Source organism: Mandrillus leucophaeus, unplaced genomic scaffold, assembly GCF_000951045.1.
Source record: "Mandrillus leucophaeus isolate KB7577 unplaced genomic scaffold, Mleu.le_1.0 Scaffold273, whole genome shotgun sequence".
In the NCBI taxonomy this organism is placed as follows: Eukaryota; Metazoa; Chordata; class Mammalia; order Primates; family Cercopithecidae; genus Mandrillus; species Mandrillus leucophaeus.
The window spans coordinates 2,164,067-2,188,278 of NW_012102843.1; the positions used below are offsets into that span (position 1 = coordinate 2,164,067).

The 24,212-nt window shown below is 36.4% G+C and overlaps 1 protein-coding gene across 1 annotated transcript in view; it reads left to right on the plus strand.

Moving 5' to 3' along the window:
• The first annotated feature begins 205 nt into the window (after positions 1–205).
• Positions 206–24,212, plus strand: part of CWF19L2 (CWF19-like 2, cell cycle control (S. pombe)) — a 119,591-nt gene continuing 95,584 nt past the window's right edge. Inside the window, exons 1-7 of the mRNA XM_011984756.1 lie at positions 206–353; positions 1,962–2,072; positions 3,156–3,275; positions 14,420–14,530; positions 15,791–15,910; positions 18,201–18,294; positions 24,020–24,135. Of these exons, the coding sequence (XP_011840146.1) occupies positions 249–353; positions 1,962–2,072; positions 3,156–3,275; positions 14,420–14,530; positions 15,791–15,910; positions 18,201–18,294; positions 24,020–24,135 (777 nt within the window). The 5' untranslated portion in view covers positions 206–248. The remainder of the gene's footprint in view (positions 354–1,961; positions 2,073–3,155; positions 3,276–14,419; positions 14,531–15,790; positions 15,911–18,200; positions 18,295–24,019; positions 24,136–24,212) is intronic.

Genomic DNA, 24,212 nt, shown 5'->3' on the forward strand with positions numbered 1-24,212 from the left:
TAATAAATGTATTCGGGTATTAATCCTGCTCACAGTCGAACCCAGCACCCGAAAGAATTAAACCCTCCACGATTCTTGGGGTCTTTAAAACCCGGGGGGCAGTAATCCTAACCCTAAAAGCCCTCAGATGTGCGCATGCCCCGTCGGTGGAGCAGTGCTCCTCCTTCCTCGGGTCCGGAAGTCCCGGTTTGTTTATTAAATTACGACCGTCGTAAACTGGAATTTCCCTACGGCTTCTTAGCTTTACGATGGCAACAAGTATGGCGGCTGCTAGTGGTAGATTTGAAAGTGCGAAGAGTATCGAAGAGCGGAAGGAACAGACCCGAAATGCCAGGGCCGAGGTGTTGCGCCAGGTACCTCTGTTTTGAGGCCTTTGTAGTTATTTAGCGTTGTGGGAGTTGAGGGTTCCCTTAAGCTAGCCCACCCATCCCTTCCCTCACCTCGTCAGTACGGAATCTCACCTTAATTTGGGTGAGGTCTCCCTTTGCAATTCCGGTAAACCCTTTTGTAGCTACCGGTTTTTTAGATGTTCTGGCAGGTGCTAGATGCTCATTCTCTTTTCAGGGAGATCTTTTTTTCCCCAAGTTTCTTTACCTTTTAAGTTATCCATTCTTTATATTTCTATCACTCGGACTGCACACTTTATAGGTCCCCTGCGGCTTTTAAGGACTCTGCCAGCATGTCTCGCAGCCTCAGCCATTGCTGCTACCGTATCTGAAATGAAATTTTCCTTTTTCAGGAACACATACAAGGCACACTTAAATAGACTCAGTTTGACATTTGCTTCTCCTGTCTCTATTAGTATCAATTCCAGACTTACTGTAAGCTCTTACCAATCCAAACAAAAGTTAATACGAATCTCAGTATATTTAGCCTCTCACAAAAGATCGCGAAACATTGTATTTCTCTCTAAACTTCAGATACATAGAGGTAACATACAAAGAATGGAGAAAGTAAACTACTGAATTATCTGACAATCTATTCAGTATGTAAGAAATGTGGCAATGAAAGAGAAAAGTTGTAGTTGGAGATCAAGAGAGAGTTCAGTGAGGGTTTTTTTTTTTCAAATTTAAGTTGGAAGAGTTTTAAACCAGCTTAAATGCAAATGAGTAGGAGCCAGCAGAGAGGAGGGAGAGGAGACTCTAAAGAGAAAATGACTACAGCCAGATTTTAAAGCGGAAGAATGGGCGATTAATCTTGGATAGGTAAAATGTTGGTATTGTTTCCTAATTTCAACATATGTAATGTGTGTATATATACACACACACACACATATATATACACACACACATATATATTTATAAGTCATCCTTTTTGGTATTTCAAGCAGTTTTTGGAGGGAGTAAGGTTCGTAAGCTGAGATAAATCTTATAGTAGAGGTATGCGTATAATTTGAAAAGGATCAAATTCAGCTTTGGAATTACAGGGAAAGAAAGAGAGGGTAGGAATGATTTCCTAGGAAAAACTTGCTTTGTTTGACTGTCATTGAAGAATGAATAAAAATTACCAGTATGATCTTTTTTTTCTACAAAGATGATTCTTCCTGAAGCATTTTGGGGGCTGAGTATTGGGGTACAGGCATTGCATATTGAAGGCATGGAGGTCTAACTGTTGCAAAAGTGCAAGTGTAAGGCATGGGAATGGTGAAGGAAAAAGGGATTCCAAGTCATATTGAGGTAGGGAGCTTAGAGAGAGGGGAGGACATGAACTCAGTCCCTCGATTCTCTCTGCTTGGTAACTCAAATCACTGGAGATTGGAAATGCAGAAGGAGAGATTTTTGCTTTGTTTTGTTTTTTAATTTTTTTTTTCACACTGGAGAAGCAAATTCCTGGCAAGGAATAGACATTCATTCATGAGTTAATGTTTTTATATAAAAATGCCAGAGGTTTTTGTTTTCCTTTTTTTGTGAAAGGCAGTTGGATCAATTGCTAGTTTGTCTTTTTTTTTTTTTTGGTTGTAGGCCAAAGCCAATTTTGAAAAAGAAGAAAGGCGTAAAGAACTTAAGCGACTTCGGGGTGAGGATACATGGATGCTACCTGATGTGAATGAGCGACTCGAACAGTTCTCACAGGTGAATACTAACAGGTTTACTTGATGTAAGGGTATCTGTCCTTTTTTGCACTTATTCAAGTTAATATTGGAGGAATAATTTTATAGAATGTTTTCATGAGTTACAGAATATCAATCACATAGTTGGCATTGCTGAATAGTTTCATTTCTTTGGCAGAAGGAAGATATTGTAATATTTTGGACATTATGACTCAAAATTTGTTTGAGTTGGCTAGTAGAAGACTTAGCTTCAAATTTCTGGCCCACTATAGCAAGCTTATAGGCCTAAAAATTTATGCATTTTAAGCTTTATGTATTTATTGTATCTTATTTTTTTAGGTCTCAAGTCTGTTTTCCTATAATTTTTTAAAAAATTATTTTTAATTGACAAATAATTGTGTAAATTTATGGGGTACATGTGATGGTTTGATCTATGTATACATTATAGAAAGATTCAGTCAAGCTAATGAACACATCCATCACCTCATCAACTTATTTTTTTGTGGTGAGAACATTAAAAGTCTATTCTGCAATGGTTTTGAAGTAGACAATACATTATTATTAACTGGTCATCAGTAATAGATCACTAAAACTTATTTCTAGTGTCATGAAAACTTTGTATCCTTTGATCAACATCTTCCCTTTCCCTATCCCTGCTCCTTCCCCTTGCCTCTTACTATAATTTTAGTTTGTGCTATCTTGTTATATTTTTTATGACCTAATAGTCTTGTGTAAAATTTTGGGGGGACCATAGAGGGATATTATATGTATATGTGTTTGTGTGTATATAGATGCATATGTATACATGTTTGTGTATATATGTGTTTATTTGATTATATTTGTCACATAAATCTACAAATAAAGCCAAAATTTTCCCAGTATTTTTCTGGTAAGAAGGCTCAGTTATATGATTTATTGATAGTGCATATATTATAGAAGGTGTGTTAAGATTTCCTGAAATATTTTATTTATTTAGACATATTCTTGGTCTTATTTCATCAAAGATTTAAAGTTTTTTAGAATGTGGATTTTTTTCTCTCAAAATACATCCTTTTAAATTAAGATGAAATTAAATTCTTTTCTTGCCTGTTCAAAATGATTGTAGGAACACTCTGTGAAGAAAAAGAAGAAAAACAAGCATTTAAAAAAAGCAAAGAAAGAGAAGAAAAAAAAGAGCAAGAAACAGAAGTATGAAAAAAACAATGAGTCATCTGATAGCTCATCAGTAAGTATGTACTAAAATTAATCAAAGCAGTTATTTGAGAACATTGTATTTGAATGTATAACTTATGGGAACTTAAAATACAAGAAAACTTAAAAAAGATAATTACTAGTTATGATATGAAAATATCTGGGAGACATCTACTTGGAGATGTCCAGGAAATATTGGAAATACTGATCTTGAATTTCAGAGAAAGCTTAAGAGGATAGGGATGTGATTTGGGAATTATTGCTAAGCACAGCACTGGATCTTGCCCAAGGCCTGCTATAACAATTACCTGGCTACAGCCTGTGTTCACTGAAGGCCCTGGGGCTCTGCAATGAGCAGGTGGTGAAGCCAGCCAGGCCTGTGTCTTTTCCTTCAGGGTGGCAAGTTCCCCCAGGCCTGAGGTGGGTACAGAGGTGCCATCAGGGACCCAGGTACTGGTGTCAAAAACCTTAGAAGTGTGCCTGGTGTTCCGTTGAACTGTGGCTGAGCTGACATTCAACCCATGAATGGCAGTTCTTCCCACTCTTCCCTCCCCTTTTCACAGGCAGAGGGGGTAGCCATCGCCATAGACCCACAGGTAGTACTGGCTGGCTACCACTGATGTTCCCGTAAGGCCCGAGAACTCTTCAGTCAGCTGCCTGGCCTGGGACTCAGCCTTTAGGGCAGTGGGTCGCCCCTGGGCAGATCCAGAAATGCCATCCAAGAACCAAGGACTCGGGCTGGGGACCCCAAGATCCCTCTTGGTGTTCTACCACCCTATGGCTGAGCTGGTACCTAAGGTGCAAGACAAAGCCCGCTTTACTTTTCTCAAGCAGAAGGAGGCTCTCCCCATAGCCTTCACCGCTGGGAATGTGCTGAGTCTCACCTGAATCCAGCAAGTCTCATGTTCACAGTGAAGGCCACAATGTAGTACTTGGTTATTGGTGCTGGTTATTCAGGACCTAAGGTCTCTTTAGTGGATGCCAGCTATGGCTGAGCTAGTATCTAAGATGCAAGACGGAGTCCTCTATTTACTCTTCTGTCTCCTCTCCTCAAGCAGAAGGACAGGGTCTCTTTTGGAGCTGCACTTTGTGCAGCCTGGGGTTGGGGGAGAGGTGGTGCAAACACTCCCTTAGCTACCCCAGTTGCCCCTCCCCACCGCCTGTCCATTTGCTCTGAGGCCGTTGTAGCACTAGGAGTCACCGAGGAATTCCACATCCTTGCTAGTACTTGGTATTGTCAGTCTTAGTAATTTTTAGCTGTTCTACTGTGTGTTACATCGTGTGGTATTTCCCTGAAGAAAAAGGATGTAGAGCATCATTTTAAGTCCCCATGGGGCATTCTGTGTCTTCCTTTATGAAATCTGATTTATTAAATATTTTCTTTTTTGTTTTTCATCATTTTTTCTTAGTGCTTCTGGTATCCTAATTTTTACACACCTGAAGATTGTGATTTCTCCTGTGTTTATGCTATTACTAAATTTAAAAAAAAAATTTTTTTTTATTTTAGAGATAGAGCCTCACTGTGTTGCACACATTGGAGTGCAGTGGCACCATCATGGCTCACTGCAGCCTCAAACTCGTGGGCTCAAGCAGTCCTGCTGCCTTAGCAGCCCAATTAGCTAAGACTACAGATGTAGTACAAAAAGTTGTTTTTGTAGACATAGAGTCTTATGATGTTGCCAAGGCTGGTCTCGAACCCCTGGGCTCTAGTGATCTCCTGCCTCAGTCTTCCAAAGTGCTGGGATTACAGGTGTGAACCACCCTGCTTGGCCTCCTATTTTTTTTCCCTCAAAGTTTTATAGCTTTGGCTTTTTTGCTTATTTAGAATCCATTAATATTGTTAATTTATGTTATGTAGTGTCAGTTTATTTTTTTCCCACATGGATTTCCAGTTTTACTAGCATCATTTGTTGAAAAGGCTGAATTTTCCCTTTTGGAAGGAATTTTGGGAGATAGATATGTTAAAATATTCTTTCAATCCATTATGCACATTGGTACATCTCTCTATCCATTTATGTCTTCTTTGATTTTTCTCAAAATATTCTGAAGTTTTTAGTGTAGAGGTCTTAATTTCGTTTGTTGTATTTCTTTCTATTTTGTTTTCTGGAAGTGCTATTGTAAATGGAATTTTAAAATAAATGTGTTTACAGCTAGTATATAATTATAGAAGTGATTTTGAAACATTAGGGTCAGAAAAAAAAGAAAAATGAAAAAAACTGCTTTTGATGTATTTACCTTGCGTCTTGTCACCTTGTTAATATTACTAATACTAGTGTTAGCAGCTTTTTTAGATTTCTTAGGATTTCTAGGTAAATGGTATGTCATGTGTGAAGAAGACTTTTACTTTTTTCTTTTCAATCTCTGTGCCTGTTTTGTTAATTTTTGTTGCCTTATTTCAGTAGCTAGGACTTAAAAATAGTGTTGAATGGAAGTGGTGAGAGTGGACATGATTGCCTTGTTCCTTATCTTAGGTGGAAAGCATTCAGGTTTTTACATTTAAGCGTGATGTCTGCTGTGGGACTTTCATGCATGCCCTTTCAGATTAAGGAAATGCCATTCTATTTCTAGTTTTCTGAGAGTTTGTATCTTGAATGAGTGTTGAATTCAGTAAGTGCTTTTTTCGCATCTGTAAGTGTTAAAATTCGCCAGTGAAACTGGTCCTGGAGTTTCTTTGTGGAATGGGTTTAACCACAGAGTTAATTCCTTTAATAGGTGTGTTAAATGTTTTCTATTTATTCTTGAGTTAGTTTTAGTAATTTCAGTTTTTCTGGGAATTTATTCCATAGAAATTGTCGAATTTATTGTCATAAAGTTGTTTGTAGTATTTCCTTTGTTCTTTTAATGTTTACGGAATCCACAGTGACATCCCCTGTTTCATTACTGATTTTGGTAATTTCTATTTTCTCTTTGTTTCCTCCATCAGTCTATCTTGAGGCTTATCAGTTCTATTAATCTTTATTTATTGCCTTTTAGTTTCCTTGAATTTTCTCTGGTTGTGTTTTCTATTTCATTGATTTAAACTATATTTATTCTTTGTGGATACTCATTTTGTGTTTAATTTGCTCTTTTTTTTCTAACTTTCTAAGATGAATGCATCGCCATTGATTCGAAATCTTCTTTTCTAATGTGTGTTTATTTTATGAATTTTTCTCTTAGCATTGTTGTATCTCTATGAAACTTTGATGTTATATTTTCATTGCTGTCCCATCCAGAATATTTTTTACTTCACTTTTTCTTACTCATGGATATATTTGAGTTTTTAAACTTCCAACTATTTGATTTTACTAGTCTTCTTTTGGGTTATTGACTTTGAATTTAATTATTTTATTATACTCTGTATAATTTCAGTTTTTAAAAAGTTTTTTGAGACATTTTATTTTCTAGCCTATTATCTTTCTTGGTGAAAATTCCGTATGTATTTGAAATGAGTATGTATTCTGCCGTTGTTAGGTATAGTGTTTTATAAATGTCAATTAGGGAAAGTTGATTTATACTAGTAAGTTTAGTGTTAATGATTTTCTGTGCACCTGTTCAGTCAGTTACTGAGAAAATAGTATTGAAATCTCTTAATTGTTTTGTGGGTTTTACCTACTTCTGCTTTCAGTTTTGTCAGTTTTTGCCTTACGTATTTTGAAGCTTTGTTAGGTACATAGACGGCTCCTTGACGAATTGACTATTGTGATGAAGTTTTCCTCTATCTTTGGTAATACTCTTGTCTGAAGTCTGTTGTGTCTCATATTAATAAAGCCTCTTCAGTTTTCTTTCTTTGTGTGTTTTCATCGTCTTTTCAAAATTTTTTTAGTTTTAATGTATGTTTTTTATATATTGAAAGTGTATTTCTTGTAAGCAGTGTGTAATTGGGTCTTGCTTTTTTTAGCTAGCCTATCAATTTCTTCTTTTTTATTTTATTGGTTGATTAACAGAGTCTTGCTTTGTTGCCCAGGCTGGAGTGCAGTAGATCACTGCAGCTTCAACCCCTCAGGCTGAAGTGACCCTCCCACCTCAGCCTGGTGAAAGCTGGGACTACAGGGGTGCACTACCACGTCCGGAATATGAGTTTTAAGTATATATGAGTTTTAACATTTCCAGATATTTGTGGATTTTATTAGGTTTTTTTGGTTATTGACTTTGGATTTCATTATTATTTTGTTATACTCTGTATAATTTCAGTTTTTAAAACGTTTTTGAGACATTTTATATTTTAGCCTATGATCTATATATATTTTGTAGAGAGATGGTTTTGCCATGTTGCCCAGGCTGGTCTCAAATTCTTGGCCTTAAGCAATCCTCCCACCTTGGGCTCCCAAAGTGCTGGGATTACAAATGTGAGCCACTGCACCTGGCCTCTTTTTTTTTTTTTTTTTGAGATGGTGTCTCACATTATCACCCAGGCTGAAGTGCAGTGGTGCAGTCTCGGCTCACAGCTCTTACTTTTCAATTAGGTGTTTTTTGTGCTCTCTAATCTGGTAGCTGTATATGGCTTTTAAATTTTTAATTAAAATTCATTAAAATTATATCAGCCAAATTTATGTGGCTACTATATTGGACAGTATAGGTATAGAAAAATTCTGTTGAATAGTACTGGTTTGGATTATTTATGTTTAATGTAATAATTGATATGGATGAGTTTAAGTCTACCATCTTGTTATTCCATATCTATTTTTTGTTTGTTCTTTTTTCCTTTGTTCCTTCCTTTTCCTGCCTTCTTTTGGAGTGTCTTTTAGCATTCCATTTCATCTCTGCTATAGGCTTATTAGATATACCTTATTTATTTTTAATGACTGCTTTAAGTCTTATGCATATTTTAACTTACCATACTCAACTTTCAAATAATATATAATTTTACTTTTATAATTAGACCTTCTCCAAAATATATTCCATTTTCTCCTACTATATTTTTTGCTATTGTTGTCATATATTTTACTTCCACATTTGTTATAAACTCACATTGTTTATAATTTTTAATGTCATTCTTCTTATTTTTACTTTAGTCAGTTATCTTTTAAATAAGTTACACACGTGAAAAAAGTCTTTTATATTTACCCACAGATTTATCATCTCTGATATTCTTTATTATTTTATGTAGGTCTGAATTTCTGTCTAATACCATTTTCCTTTTGTCTGTAGAACTTCCATTAATGTGTATTATAATATAGATTTGCAGACATTGAATTCTCTCAGCTTTTGTTTGAAGATTTCTTTTATTTCATCTTCATTCTTTATTTTTTTCTTTTACCACAAACTCAGAAGTTCTTACTAGCAATCTTCATTTTTTCAGATACTTTGCTAGACACAGAATTTTAAGTTTATAGTGTTGTCTTTTTTTTTTTTTTTTTTGCACTGTAAAATGTCATCCCATTGTCTTCTGGTTTGCATTGTACATATTGAGAATTCTGTAGTCATTTTAATCTTTTTTTCTGTGTATATAATGTGCCTTTTTATTCTGGATGCTTTTAGGGCTTTTTTTTCATCATTATTTTTCAGTGACTCAATTGTGATATGTCTTGGTGTTGATTTCTTTGTGTTTATTCTGCTGTCTTAGTTCATTTGCGCTGCTATTCCAAAACAAACTGGGTGGATTATAAGTGACAGAAACTTACGTCTCACAGTTTGGGAGGCTAGAAAGTCTAAAATCAAGGTGCTGGCAGATGTGTCTGTTGAGGGTTCAGTTCCCCATAGATGGCTGTCTTCTCAGTCTAACCTCATGTGGCAGAGTGCTCTTGGGCTATGTTTTATAAGGGCACTAATCCCATTCCCAGTCATCTCCCAAAGGCCTTACCTCCTACTGTCATCGTCTTGGGGGTCAGGATCTCAACATAAGAATTTGGTGGGGGACACAAACATTCAGAGTGTAGCATCTGCCTTAGGTTCATTGTGCTGCTTTGATTTGTGAGTTTACAGTTTCCATCAAATATGAAATTTTCAGGGTATTTTTTTCGAAGTATTTTTTTCTGTTCCTTCTGATTTAGGTAGTCTCCTTAAAATAATGTCTCACAGGTTGATGAGCCTGTGTTCACTTTCTTTTTAGCCTTTTTCCTTTCTGTGCTTTGGGTTGGGTATATTTTATTGCTATGTCATGAGCTTCAGGTTCACTGGGCTTTTTTTTCTTTTCTTTTCTTTTCTTTTTTTTTTTTTTGAGATGGAGTCTCACTCTGTTGCCAGGCTGGAGTATAGTGGCACGATCTCAGCTCACTGCAACCTCCACGTCCTGGGTTGAAGCGATTCTCATCCCTCAGCTTCCCAAGTAGCTGGGATTACAGGTGCCCGCCACAATGCCCAGCTAATTTTTTGTATTTTTGGTAGAGACGGGGTTTCACCATGTTGACCAGGATGGTCTCCATCTTCTGATCTCGTGATCTGCCTGCCTCAGCCTCCCAGAGTGCTGGGATTACAGGCGTGAGCCACTGTGCCTGGCCCACTGGCCTTTTCTTTTGCTGTGTCTAGCTTACTGTTATCGCTATCCAGTGACATTTTCATTTCAGGCACTGTTATTTTATTTTATCTTTTTTTGTCATTAGGAGTTTCGTTTGGATCTTTTTAATGTTTTTCGGTTTATCTCCTCATTATGTTTACATTTTCCCTTTCCTGAACATATTTATGATAGCTGTGTTATAGTCTTGGTTTGCTATTTTATTCTCTCTTGTTTTTTCCTGTTCTGTTTCAATTATCTCTTCAATCATTTCAAGAGAATGATTTTTCTCTTGAATATGGGTCACATTTGCTTGCTTCTTTGAATGTCTAGTAACTTTTAATTGGATGCTGAACCTTATGAAAGTTATATTGTGACTGCTGGATTTTGTTGACCTCTTTAGAGGGTATTGAGTTTTCTTTTGGCAGACAGTTAATGACTTGTGAATTAGCTTAATCCTTTTCAAGGCTTGTTTTTAAGTTTTGTTCATGTGCATCTAGAATAGCTTTACTGTAGGGCTGGTTTAACCTTTCTACTAAGGCATGACTCTTGTGGGTTCTCTGCTGATTGTCATGGATATTCAGCGAGGTTTCTTTATTCTGGATGGTAGGAACTAGAATGTCTTCAAGCCCTTTGTAAGCTCTGGGGATTGTTCTGCTTACAGCTCTTTGGTAATTGTTTTCTCCATGGTAATTTTTCTTTGCCTGACCTTGTGGACTCTCATCCTCAGCATGTTCAGCTTGGCCTTTCTTTAAAGACTCCACGCGTCCTTCAAGTAGATTTCTGGCACTCTTTCTCTGTGTAGCTTCCCAACTGTACTTTGTCTCAGCCTTCACAGAGTTCGAATTCTGTTTCCTTGGCTCAGTGATGTTTTCATGTTCTGCTTGGGTTACCCCACTATGCCACAGTCTGGAATGTGCCTTTAGACAAACAGCTGTAGAGATTGTAGTGTTCATTTTTATTCCAATTTGTATCTATTTCTAGTCTGATGCCATTCACTTTGTCATGGACAGAAGCAGAAGTCCTCAGGGTCCCTTGATTTTTGCTGGTAGCACTTTTCTGTCTTAGTTCCACCTTCTAGGTTTTGACCACTAGATAGAATTAGGGGTGTGGTTAATTCTGAAGGCTGCACAAGAGAAGGAGAGCCCTGAAGGCTGTGTTAGGTCAGGAGGCATATTAAACTTGATCGTTAATGAGTTCAAGGTAAAATGGAGATAGAAGCTAAAATTAGCAAGAGAACTAAAGTCGTAGCATGGGGAGCATTAATTTTGCTGAAGTGGTAAGGTGAGTGAGTGCATAATTATGAAAATGAGTGTAGGTTACTGCTTAAAGTTTCTGACTAGTGCTATTGAAAGAGTAGAAAAAGGCATTTCATTTAATTTCAGCTTGCATTTATCAAATGCTTTTTATTTGCCAGACACTGTTCTAGACATGGGGAATATAAAAACATTTTTTTAAAACCTTTGGGAAACTCATTTCCTAATTGAATAAATAGATACATAATGTTAATAATGTGATTTTGTAGTAGATTTTGTAGAAGATGATGATGGCTTTATTTTCTATTGTTACTGAGTTTAGCATGCCATCCAACATGATGCCATGGTAGTACAGGGTATTAAGAGGGATTTCATTTGCTAACTTGTTGACAAAATGATGCTTGAATTGAGACTAGATAGATTAGTAAGCATTAGGCAAATAAAGGTGTGCTTGGCATTTCATGCATAAGGAATTGTGAGAGCAGAGACATGGAAGTATGAAATAATATGAAAGTGAGTATGTGTGTATGTATGTAAATATAACTATAAGCAATTTGATAGTACTAAATTATAAAACAAGAGGAGGGGGTGAATGGAGATGAAACTGTAAGAATTGATAGGGCCTTGTAAAACAAGAGCTTTGACTTTATTCAGTAGGGAATGTATCATCTAATTAGGTTCAGCTGCATTTATTAGAAAATCTCAGAATAGCCATTGATTATACAATATAGAAGTTCATTTTTCTCTCGTATGAAATAAGTCAGGTAGAAAGTCTAGGGCTAGTATGGTCTTCTGGAACCCAGGCTTCTGTTGTCTTGCTTTTCCATCATCCTTACAATGTTGCATCTTAGTTCAGATAACAGGAAAGAGGATGCTCTTTTTTTCTTAACTTGACTTCCAGAAAGTCCCATAAAATACTTTTGTTTACATCTAAATGGACACTTGATCATAAGGCCTCACTTTCTAGCATGGGAAGTATATTACTTCTCCAAATAAAATGAGATTCTGTTGGTAGGAAAGAAGAGGAATAACTAGCAGTCTTTGTGCTGGGAAACCCTAGAAGAGAAGTACAGTGGTCAGGTGTTCCCTTTATATTACTCCAAATGTATTTGGAGTGAGGGGTTGGAGAACGAAGGGGAGCAGGAAAGACTGGAGTCCAGACGACTAATTTGGTCTCCTGGAATCAGTTGTCTAGGTGAGAGATAAGATCTGATCTAGGGCTGCTACTTTAAGGATCAAAGAAGAGAATATTGGTTGGTATTTTGGTTGCAGGTAACAGAAACTAAATTTAAACTGGCTTTTGCAAAAAGGAGGGTTTATTATTAGAGTACAAAATTCTCATAGGACATATAGATGCAGGAATGCAGCTAGGCTTCGAGAATAGCTGGAATTAGAATTGTGAATGGTTTTTGCAATTTTCTTGCCATTTTTCATTTCCCCTACACTGAGTTCTAGTTTAAAAAAATTTTTTTGCTGATTTCTATTTCTCATGACAGAAATGGCATCTTCCAGTGCCTTTCCAGTTCTTAGTTTTAGATAAGCCCATTCAGACCTGATTTCAGATTCCTGAGGAATGGCTCGGGTTGATATGAATCGGGTCGGTTGCCTACCTTTGAACTAATCAGTAGTGGCCGGGGATAGAGGTAGGCTTCTGTGGTAATCATGTATTCACTGTATGGTATATTCGATAAATATTTTAGAAATGAAAATGGTAGGCTTGAATGTGTGAGGTAACATGATCCTGAGTTTCTGACTTGGTTAAGTGGGTGGTTGTTCCAGATAACTCAGTTCAATAATATACAAGGAGGAGTAGATTTTGTAGAGGAAGATGATGGCTTTATTTTCTATTCTTACTGAGTTTAGCATGCCTTCCAACTACAGTAGATAGTCAGTGAAACTTTGATTAGACAAATTTGAAAGATATCAGCACAACTGATTGTAGTTCAGGCCATCAGAATGGATTTAACGACCCAAAGGGAATATTTAGAGATTAAAAAATCTCATGGGCAAAGAATGGAACCCCAAATAACATGGATATTTAAGGGCTGAGCAAAGGAGGAAGAGTTCATGAAGGAAATGGAGAAGAAACAAAGAGTGGGAGAGCTGAGAGGTGTCATGGAAGCCAGGAAAGTGAGTCATCAACAGAGTTGTATTGAGCAGAGAGGTCTAGAGAGCTGAAGACTGAAATGTTTTGTTGAATTTGGCACAGTGGAAGCCATTGGTGAGTTTGGAGATGTTTCAGTAGATTAATGGGGACAGTAGATATATTGTACGGTTTTGAGAAAATGTATGACAGTGAGAGTGTGAAGGCAGTGCATGTAGGCCACTCTTTCAAGAAATTCATCTTAGAATGGAAGCTGGAAGATTAATTCCTGCTAGAGGAGGAATATATATGGTCAAGGAAGGTCCCTTTTCCCTCCTTAAAAAAAAAAAAAAAGGATGGGAAATGCTTGAGCATATTTCTAGACCATTAGGGATCTTTGGTTGATGCTGTGAGAGGAGAAGATAATGGATGGAGCAAGGTCCTGGAGGAACAGAAAGAGTTGATATCAAAATCTTTAGAGCAGGATCTGCCTTAAACGGGAGGAGTTAACTGGAAATAAGGATAGGCACAGCCATAAATGTGTTGGGGGTGGGTAGGAAGATAAGGTGGCCCCAGTTTTCTTGATGAGGTAAGAGAAGACATCATTTGCTGAGAATATAGGAATTGGTATAAAGCTCCAGGAGGGTGTTGAAGAAGATAATGTTATCTGCAGTTTTAGATCAAGGGAAATCTCAAAATGTGAAACTTAGGGGCAAACAGCAAACTCATTTACCTGGGTGTTGTTTCCCCTGTTCTAGTGAAGCAGAGATGTGAGTAACTATTTGATGTTGGTAGTCTCTGAAGCTCTGTGCTGAAGTGTGTTCTCTACTTGGCGGTTCCCATCTTTGGTTTTTGTTTTTTTGTTTTTTTTTTTTTGCCTTCTCTTGTCTTGATAATAAATGGATAAGAAAATAAAAATAATTTGGTTGTGTTTTGTGGGTTTAACTCAAACTAGTGGGTTTATATGCTTTTTTCCTTTAAAATTTCTTTTTTTTTTTTTTTGAGACGGAGTCTCTGTGGCCCAGGCTGGAGTGCAGTGGCACGATCTCAGCTCACTGCAACCTCCGCCTCCTGGGTTCAGGTGATTCTCCTGCCTCAGCCTCCTGAGTATCTGGGATTACAGGCGTGCGCCACCATGCTTGGCTAACTTTTTTGTATTTTTAGTAGAGATGGGTTTCACCATGTTGGCCAGGCTGGTCTTGTACTCCTGACCTCAAGTAATACGCCTGCCTCAGCCTTTCAAAGTGCTGAGATAACAGGTGTGAGCCACCGCACCTGGCTCTTTAAACTTTCAATGTCATTTTGTAAAGGGGAAATACAGTGTAAGAATTTTTTTCTAGGATGTTGAATTTCTACCACTTAACAGCACAGAATTTTTATATCAAAGTATGCAAATTTGAGATTTTCACTTACATGCTAAATGTTCTTAGAGCTCTGAAGATGAGTGGGTTGAGGCTGTTCCATCCCAGACTCCTGACAAGGAAAGGGCCTGGAAAGTGAAAGATGAAAAGTCAGAAAAAGATGACACCCAAATTATCAAGGTAAGCAAGCCACTTGATTCCCTTTCCCTTTTCCTTTTCCCTTTCCCTTTTCCGCTTTGCTTTGCTTTCCTTTCCTTTCCTTTCCTTTTTCCTTTCCTCTTTTCTTAACTTTCCCCTTTCCTTAACTTTCCTCTTTCCTTAACTTTCCTTCCCTCTCCCTCTCTCCCTCTCTCCCTCTTTCCCTGTCTCCCTGTTTCCCTGTCTCCCTCTCTCCCTTCCTATTTTAGAGACAGGGTCTCACTCTGTTGCCCAGGCTGGGCTGCAGTGGCACAATCAGAGCTCTCTGCAACCTCAACCTCCCAGGCTCAAGTAATCCTCCCACGTTGACCTCCCTGGTAGCTGGGTCCACAAGTGTGTGCCACCACCCCTGGCTAATTTTTTATTTTGTGTAGAGATGGGGTCTCCCTTTGTTCCTAGACTGGTCACGAACTCCTGAGCTCAAGCAGTCCTCCCACCTCAGCCTCCCAAAGTGCTAGCATTAGAGATGTGAGCCACCACACCTAGCATACCACTTGATTTTAAAGAAAGAAGTATCAACTTTTGAGAATAAATGAATATGAAAATGAAAGATGATTAAAATTTCTTCAGGAGAACAATTAGATTTTGAAAACAATATACTTTATGAATAATTTTGGCAGTAATGCTGTTTGCTGAATGTTTAGAACCCCCTTTCCCTTCTGCTGTGAGAAAGTCAGTGCTTCTCTCTATTCTTGTACTTTAGAGTCTTTCATGCTTTTGATTGTTGATAAGAAGTGGCACTTTCCCCTTATATCTCTGAAGCCTTATACTGTTATCTCTGTCTGACCCTTCCATAGTGAGTAGAGTTCCATCACAGTTTTTCTTTCCCTTCACCTCATGCCTTAATTTTCTTAACAATACTTAACAGTTGAATAGTTCACAAATTTTGGGTTGTAGTTCATCTGCCTAAGGAAGAATGTAATTTGTCCACTGTTAGCTACAGGTGAAGGAAGAAAGGTGAACAGGAACTAAGTTTGATTGCTGTGTGCCAGGCCTTGGTTGGATGCTTTAGATCTGTTATCTGGTTTACTCTTTAAAACAATCCTGAAAGGTAGGGATTTTATACCTTTTTATAGAGGCGAGACTAAAGTATAGAGAGATTAAGAAACTTGCTTCAAGTTATATAGGCATGTAGGACTTGATTCAGATTTGATTGCCTCCAAAATCCCTGCCCTTATTACCAAGTGTTTATTAAATTCTAATCAGTTTGGATTGAAATGGCTGCCTTTTTTTTTTAAACAGAGGGATGAGTGGATGACTGTTGATTTTATGTGTGTTAAAACTGTGTCGTCATCATCACTCAAAGCTGAAAAGGAAACTATGAGGAAAATAGAGCAAGAGAAAACCCAAGCACTTAAACAGGTAAGAGAATATTTGAAATGCTTTAACTATCTAATTTCCCTTTAATAAACTTATAAGACATTTATATAAATGCAGTTTAACTTGTAAAATAATATTTTATTTTTTATACTATTTAATACAATTAGTGAGAAGAACTATGAAATATATCAGTTTAAGAAAAATAAATTTCCTATAGGAAGTGAGTTTCAAGGTTTACTAGATTTATACATCTAGGGCATATATAAAGTTGAGTGAACATTGAATTTAGGTTAATATCATTAAATTGAAAGTGAACTTACTCAACTTTTGTTTCAGTGTACATACTGAATTAGATACCATAAAAATACTTCCATTTCAAGACATCTAGAAGTTTGGTTGTCACCTTGCTTGTAAGGAAGCAATAGGAAATCTGTAGAGACCAAAAAATGAGGCAAAAGCATGAATCCAGAGAAGTAAGGAAGTGCCGTAGCTGATGACTTTCCCAGGTGCATCACACAATCCTGGTAATCTGGAATCCAGTTTATACTGTAGCAGGAGCATATGTTTCTTTTCCGATACTCAATATCTGTAATTGTCAAACTTTATTTTTTTATCAGCCTAATAAATGGGCAAGAAATGGTATTTCATTGTTTTTGAATGCATTTATCTGATTGCTATCAGAGAGGTCTTTTCATGTTTTTTGGTCATTCAGATTTCTTATACTATGAGCTGCTCATTTATGTTTTTTGCTTACTTTTCAACTAGGGTTGTTTGTCTTTTTCTAACTGATTTATAGAAGTTCTTTATGTTTTAAATCCTTTATCTTTTGTACATTTTCAGATAGTATCTCATAATTTGTTTAGCCTCTTGTCAATTGTCCTCCTCAGTATGCAATTCTAGCCTTTTTTGTCCTGTTGAGTATCTTATGTGTATGTTTTTGAGAGTCTAAGACCATTGGAAGAATCCTTGACTATAGATTGAAAGATTTTGTGGTAAACTAACAAGGGAGGTGACAGAACCCTTTTTGATACAGACTAAGAAATCAAATCCTTATGGTTTTGCATATCCCTTTAGGTTAAACTTTAACTTAAATTTTGTCCTTTGAAGCTTCTTTACTTTTTCGTCAGCTCATGGATACATTTAAAAAAGCCCTTTTAAAAACAAATTTTACACAGCATTTTAATTTTCAGTAGTATATTGTATTCCTGGAAGCTAAAGTTCCTGACATTTAGCTCGCTCCATTTCTTGCCATCCTCTTGCCATTATTACTTCTTGTAGGAAGGATTTTCTAACCCCCTACTCCCCAGGGTCAACTTAGGTATCATTAGTATGTAGTTCTTTAGCACCCTTTACGTTGATCTCACTTACCTATATTTATGTAGCTTGATTGTCTTTCCCCCTTCTCTAGACCATAATTTATTTAATGGCAAGGACCATGGCCACCTTACACATTACAGTCCCAGTGCCTGGCATTGTGCTTAGAACACAGGAGGCACTTGCATTGTGATTAGGCTACTATCATCTCTTGCCTGGATTACTGCCACAACCTTCTGACTGGACTTGTGCCTCTAATCTTGTTCTCCAGACTTTCCTGCATGCTGAGAGCCCAGTTTGCTCTTTTTGATATAAAGCTTTTCACGTTCATGAGTCTCTTTTGGCCCCAGCATGAAACCCTCACAGCAGTTCAGAATGGCTCACATGGCCCAGTCCCTGATTGTTCTGCAACGTAATCTCTTGTGATTAGTCACAGTTCTAAGTTTTAGCCAGTTAGAATTACTTTAAGTTTGCTGAAAGTGCTGCACTTTCTCTGTTGTTTTAAGAACATGCTGCTATTCTTTCTACCTGAAACATCTTTATGTTCCCTCCCCCCACAAAAAAAGAAAATGCAGTTAATTTCTGCTCATCCTTAGGCCTAAGACTGCACATATTACTTCCTATAGGAAATTTTTGATCCTTCAGTGTGAGAGGGATTTGAATTCTTTGTGCATCCTCAGTACTGTATATTTCTGTCTTCAAAGCACATGTCTGTTTTTATTGCCTGTATTCCATACTATAGTAAAAGCTAGCAAGGGCTGACCAGGATTTTTGACAGTTAAATCTTCTACAACTAGCACAATTTTGAGATACAGTAGGCAGTAAATGAAAACATTGAATGAATGTGAATTTAGACATTTCCTGTAAATTACAGAATAGCATGTCTTAAATGTTTTAAATGTTTTAAATGATTTGTCCAGGGTTATGACTATTAACTGGGTCTCAGATTCATTATTTGTTAATTTTTAATAATTTTTTAATTTTTTGAAATTTCACCTCTGAAAATAATTTGTTCTAGTCCAAACTGATGGAAAGAGAATTGAATCCGTACTGGAAGGATGGTGGGACAGGTCTTCCACCCGAAGACTGTAGTGTGTCGTCGATTACTAAAGGTATTTCTACATTTTGATTATAGACACACAGGGTTTTTTTTTTTTTTTGAGACAGAATCTCGCTCTGTCACCCAGGGAATACAGTGGCACAGTCACGGCTCACTGCAGCCTCCACCTCCCACTCAAGTGATCCTCCCACCTCAGCCTCCCAAGTAGCTGGGACTACAGGTGCACGTCACCACTCCCAGATAATTTTTTGTATTTTTTGTAGAGATGGGGTTTCACCATGTTGCCCAGACTAGTCTTGAACTCCTGGACTTAAGCGTTGACCTAACTGCCTTGGCCTCCCAAAGTGCAAGGATTACAGGCGTGAGCTACCGCACCCGGCCTCAGGCATTTCTTTGATATTATAATGAGTTTACATATGAGAAAGCGTTGATAAAAATTTGCAGTCTTTGGAAGCCTAGTTTAAATTATTCGTACTTTGGAAGATTGTCTTAATTATGTATTTGGGAGCAAGTTAATTAAATACATAGTTTTGTGCTTGAAAATATTCTCATATATGAGTTTCTACTTAAAATGGATTAATATAAAGTATGATTCTGTGAGTACATAATAATGCATTTGGTTTGTTATATTCTATAACAAAATGTAAAAGTATTGTCTGAAATTTCATGAAAATAATGTATAAAAACTAAAGATGTGGTTTATATATTCAGAATTTCCTACTTTTCTAGAATTCTTAAAATTTGTATTGACCTTAGGAGAGTGCTATTATTTTCCAGCAGATGGAGACAAAATATTTAAATGTCACATAAGCATACTTGATAACAAAATTTTAAAAATACTTATATTCCCATTAAGTGTTGTGTTGACACTTCAAAAGTTTATTACAATTAATCCAGCATACAGATGGTAGTATTATAAATTATGATGTTCTCTTTTTGTCTTAATGATTTATCAGTAGGATGTTTTCCTGCTTTTTATACATAGTGGATTTTTATTTTGGTTATTTGTTAAAATTCTTCTGTATTTTATGTAGAGATGACAAGTAGAGTCACCTCACACGTCCCTTCTTAATTTAGCAATTTTACTAACGTTATTGGTAATAGTTAACAGTTTTTTTGTCTTTCAACTTCAGACAGAAGTGTCCCTGCTGAGTTATGTGATAGTAACTGTAGTCATACAAGGTTCTCTTTGAAATACTGTTTCATAGAAACCTAAAAGTTTGGGGAGTGATAAGTTAGCTCACTCAACCATGACTATGTAGGGCTGTTTTTATGATCTAGGCTTTTACCATCCCTAATGTCAGAGGACAGTCAATAAATTTCTTTGAGGAAAACCTAGAATTGACAAACCCAATCTTTGGATCTTGCCAGTTGACAGGTTCTTTACTGAGTGGAGAAGATCCGGAATTTTACTTTAGATGGTATCTTTTAGCAGACTGAAACAGCAGAATCAAAGATTCTAGGAGAAAATGACCTTACATAAAGCTTTTAGAGAGCCCTTCTCCCTTCCTCTTCATATCATGCTTTTACCACTTCTCTTTCCCATCTTATGTTTATTCAGAAGGAGAAAAAATGACAGAAAGCTTCTCTCTGTCAGAGGCTAAGATCCCAGAGTTGAAATTAAGTTTTAAAAAAGGATTGACAGGTTTTACTGCATGTGTAGATAGTGTCGTCATTCTATGTAGACCAATGGTAGGAGTGGAACTGTTAGGCATCTAAAAGTATTACAATATCTGTATTAAGAAGGTGGAGGTGACATAGGGTTATTGTTAAAGGACTAGACTTTGGAGTCAGTGTACTTGGGATTAGAATGCTGGCATTTCCACTAATTAGCTTCATAATTTTGGCGACATTTTCTGGCCTCTCAGAGCCCGATTTATTAATATGTAATAGGGAATAATGATATTACCTATCTTATATAGTTAATGTGAAGATTAAATTAGAAAATGTTTTGGCACAGTGTCTGGAATATGGTGACTACTCAATAATGATGATAATGTCAAATACTTTTATGATTAAATCTTTTGGGAAGGCTTTATCAACAGGTTTTTGTAATGATTGAAGTGACATATTTTCAATAATTAATGTGTTAATCTTGATTTTTTTTCTTAGAATTCAGTGGAAAAGTAGGTTAATCATTTTCAGAGCCCATACAAAATTATTTTAAGTCATATTTTAGTAATGGGAATATTTGTACAATTTTAGAGTTTATATGGCACAGTTATATATCAGCTTTTTTCTTGGCAGCCATGTAAAGGAGAGCAGTGTAGATGTTATTTTAATATTATAGCTCAATAAACCAAGGCTTAGAGTGACTAGGTAATTTTTCCTGTAGTCATGTTAGTACTAGAACCTAGGTCTTCTGATTGCTAGTCTAGCATTGGTTACTCTAGATTCTTTAGTGGAAGACTGTTTTTATTACCATGTAGTTAGTAGGAATTCTTGCTTACAGACTCCTTCGATGTGATTTTGTTCTTCCTATTGATTTCTTCCCCCTCTTTATTTTTTGGCTTTTTCTGCTAGAATCTGAGTTGAAAAGACTTTGAAAGGTGGTTTAAATCGGCTGCCTTATCTTAGAGATGAGGGAGCAAAGGTCCAGAGAAGTTAATGACATACATAAGATTTTACAAATATTTAATAGTAGCAGCAAGACTAAAATCTAGGTTTCCTGTTAGTTAGTTTATCACTATTTTTATGTTAATCTGGTTTCTGAGAGAATTGGGGAATATAGCCCAGATTCATTTGGTTGTATTAATATTTTGTCTGTAACAGTATAACTTTGAGTTATGATGGAAGCATATGATGGAAGTTTCTTAATTTTTTTTTACTTATAAATAACAGATTTGAAATCTAGGTGTAAAGTGCCACATATCAGTGAATTTATATAATTATTTGATATATCTTTTTCTCAGCATAGAGGACCTGAACCATGTTACATTCATGTTTGTACTTCCTATTATACATTCATGTGTGTGTTTTTTTTCTTGTTTCGGGAGGGGGGCATGTGGAGTCTCGCTGTCTCACCAGGCTGGAGTGCAGTGGCGTGATCTCGGCTCACTGCAACCTCCGCCTCCTAGGTACAAGCGATTCTCCTGCCTCAGCCTCCCGAGTAGTGGGGATTACAGGCACACGCCACCACGCCCAGCTCATTTTTGTATTTTTAGTAGAGACGCGGTTTCACCATGTTGACCAGGCTGGCCTCGATCTCTTGACCTGATCCACCCACCTTGGCCTCCCAAAGTGCTGGGATTACAGGTGTGAGCCACTGCACCCGGCCTTGTACATTCTTGTTTGTGCTTCCTATTGTAGGAGGGTTTTTATATTCATAATAAATATTCACTAAATTTTTTTAATTGAATTTCGGGATGGTACTGCAAGTTGGTATTTTTTGTTCCCTTTTTAAATATTAAATTTGGTGATTTTTTTCTTACCAAAAGACTTCATTATTGCCATCTCTGATTATAAGATTGATAGGACTATTGAAATAGAACATATTGTCAACTGAAGGTGAAGTTATTATATAAATATTTCTAAAATTGTATGGCTTTAACTAGTGAAGGAATTGGCTGAAAATTTGTACTGCCATTGGATTTCCTTCATAAATGTCAACATAGAGGAATAAAAACAGTCTTACTTTTTTCTCTGATTTTTTTTTTCTCTGTACTATTATATTTTGGTGATTGTTCAGGAAATTTTTACTATGTCCATCAGCATTTTATCAGTTTCACATATAATTCTATGGAATAAACAATTTAGTTATGTAGCTGAGACATTCATATAGGTATTTATTACTGTGGATTTCTTTTACTTATCACTGTGTAGATTGCAGATTTAGACTAACTTCTTCAAGTGGTTACATAGTTATTTTTGAACTCATCAACTATAAATAGCAACAAAAAAGCAAGAGTAAAATAAGCTTTTGAATAAAAAGTGAAAATCGTTGCATTAGTTAGAGATCTAGGTTTTGAAGTACAAAATATTTTAGGCCTATAAAGAAAAGTCATATTAGGAGAGATTGCTTAGTAAAGATAAACTTTTGAGATCTGAATGGGGGAATGGAATTAATTTGAATGCAATTAATTTGAGTCTTGAAAAATCTGTCTTTTCTTTAAGTAAACATTTATTGAAATGTGACACGTATATAAAAACATTCAAAAATATTTAGTGAATATTTACTATGAATTGAAAAACCTTCCTACAATATATGTAAAAACCATCCTACAATTATATGTAATATATTACATATATATTATATGTGTACATAATATATACAAACCATAAGTGTATAGCAGCAGACTGATTATTTTCATAAAATGAAAACATTTGTGTACTCAGCACACAGTTTGAAAAATCTTGTTAGCATCCCAGAAACCCCCTTTGTGACTCTTCTGGTCACTACCTTGCCACCAGAAGGGTAACCATTATTCTGTTTTCTAGCACCAGAAATCAGTTTGTCCTCCTTTGTTTCCAGCACCTTTTGCCCACATTTTGAGATTCATCCATATTGTTGTATATAGTTGTAGTTTTTCCATTATTTTTGCTGTATAATATTAAATAGTATATTTTAGAAATATGTCACAATGTGGGTGTCCTGTGTACTGATGGTAGATATTTCCTGGGTTGTTTCCAGGCTGGGATTATTGCAATGTTCTGCTATGAATATTCTTGTATATGTCTTGGGGTTAATGTGTGTGCATTTTTGTTGGTTATAGAGCTGGGGTGATCTTAAAAGCAGTCGTGTTCTGGGGCAAGGAAAATCAGCAACAGAATTTTTATTTAAGTAATTGATTTGATTTCCTCTTTACACTATCCAAAGTGTGATGTGTAAAGAAGAAAATAAAGCCAGCTTAATAAATTTGTTGAAGGCCTTCAGATGTTCATGGTTGGTAATTATGACTAAAGTAAAATAATTTGTTTTAACATCCACTTTGGCATTATCTTCCATAGCTTCCTTATTTGTTCTTTGTTCTGCAGCTGAGGTAGCTTTTTTTCTTCTCCCTTTCTCTGTGTGTCCTTTGTTTTTTGAGATGGAGTCTAGCTCTATCACCCAGGCTGGAGTGCAGTTGCACGATCTTGGCTCACTGCAAGCTCTGCCTCCCGTGTTCATGCCATTCTCCCATCTCAGCCTCTCGAGTAGCTGGGACTACAGGCGCCCGCCACCATGCCTGGCTAATTTTTTTTGTATTTTTAGTAGAGACGGGGTTTCAGCGTGTTAGGCAGGATGGTCTCAATCTCCTGACCTCGTGATCCGCCTGCCTCGGCCTCCCAAAGTGCTGGGATTACAGACGTGAACCACCACGCCCTGTCCCTCTGTGTGTCCTTTTATTCCTTAATTATTTCTTGGAATGTTCTCTCTACTCTTACCTTTTTGAAATAGAAACCCAACTCATTTTTTTGAGCCCGGTTTGTGAAATTTTCCCTGACCTCCACTTAGAAATAAACCTTTACTTTTTTCATTTTCTAAAACCCGTTATATCTTTTTATAATAGCGGTCACATTATTTTTATTGTAATTAATTATGTCCTTTTATTCTTATTCTCTTAGATTGCAGTTTTCTTATAGATAGTTTTATTTATCTGTTCCTTCTTCCTAGTGGCAAAACTCTGTGACTTACATATATAGGCACTCAAATATATATATGTTGAGTTCCAAATGCACTTATATATTTAAAGAAAAATATTTATTTTTGTATTTTAGAAGTCGTTATAGAAGCGATACATATTAATTGTATGATAACCACATTAAAAGTGTAACTAATATTTAGTATTGGAATTTAGTTTCAGTGGTAGAAGATGGTGGATTAAGCTGGCTAAGGAAGTCTTATCTAAGAATGAAGGAACAAGCTGAGAAACAAAATAGAAACTTTGAGGACATTGTAGCCGAAAGATATGGGGTGAGTATCTGTATTAAGGAGATGCCTCTTATTTTCAGACTTAGGTGAAAAATTAAGTGCCTTTAACTTTGTTTTGT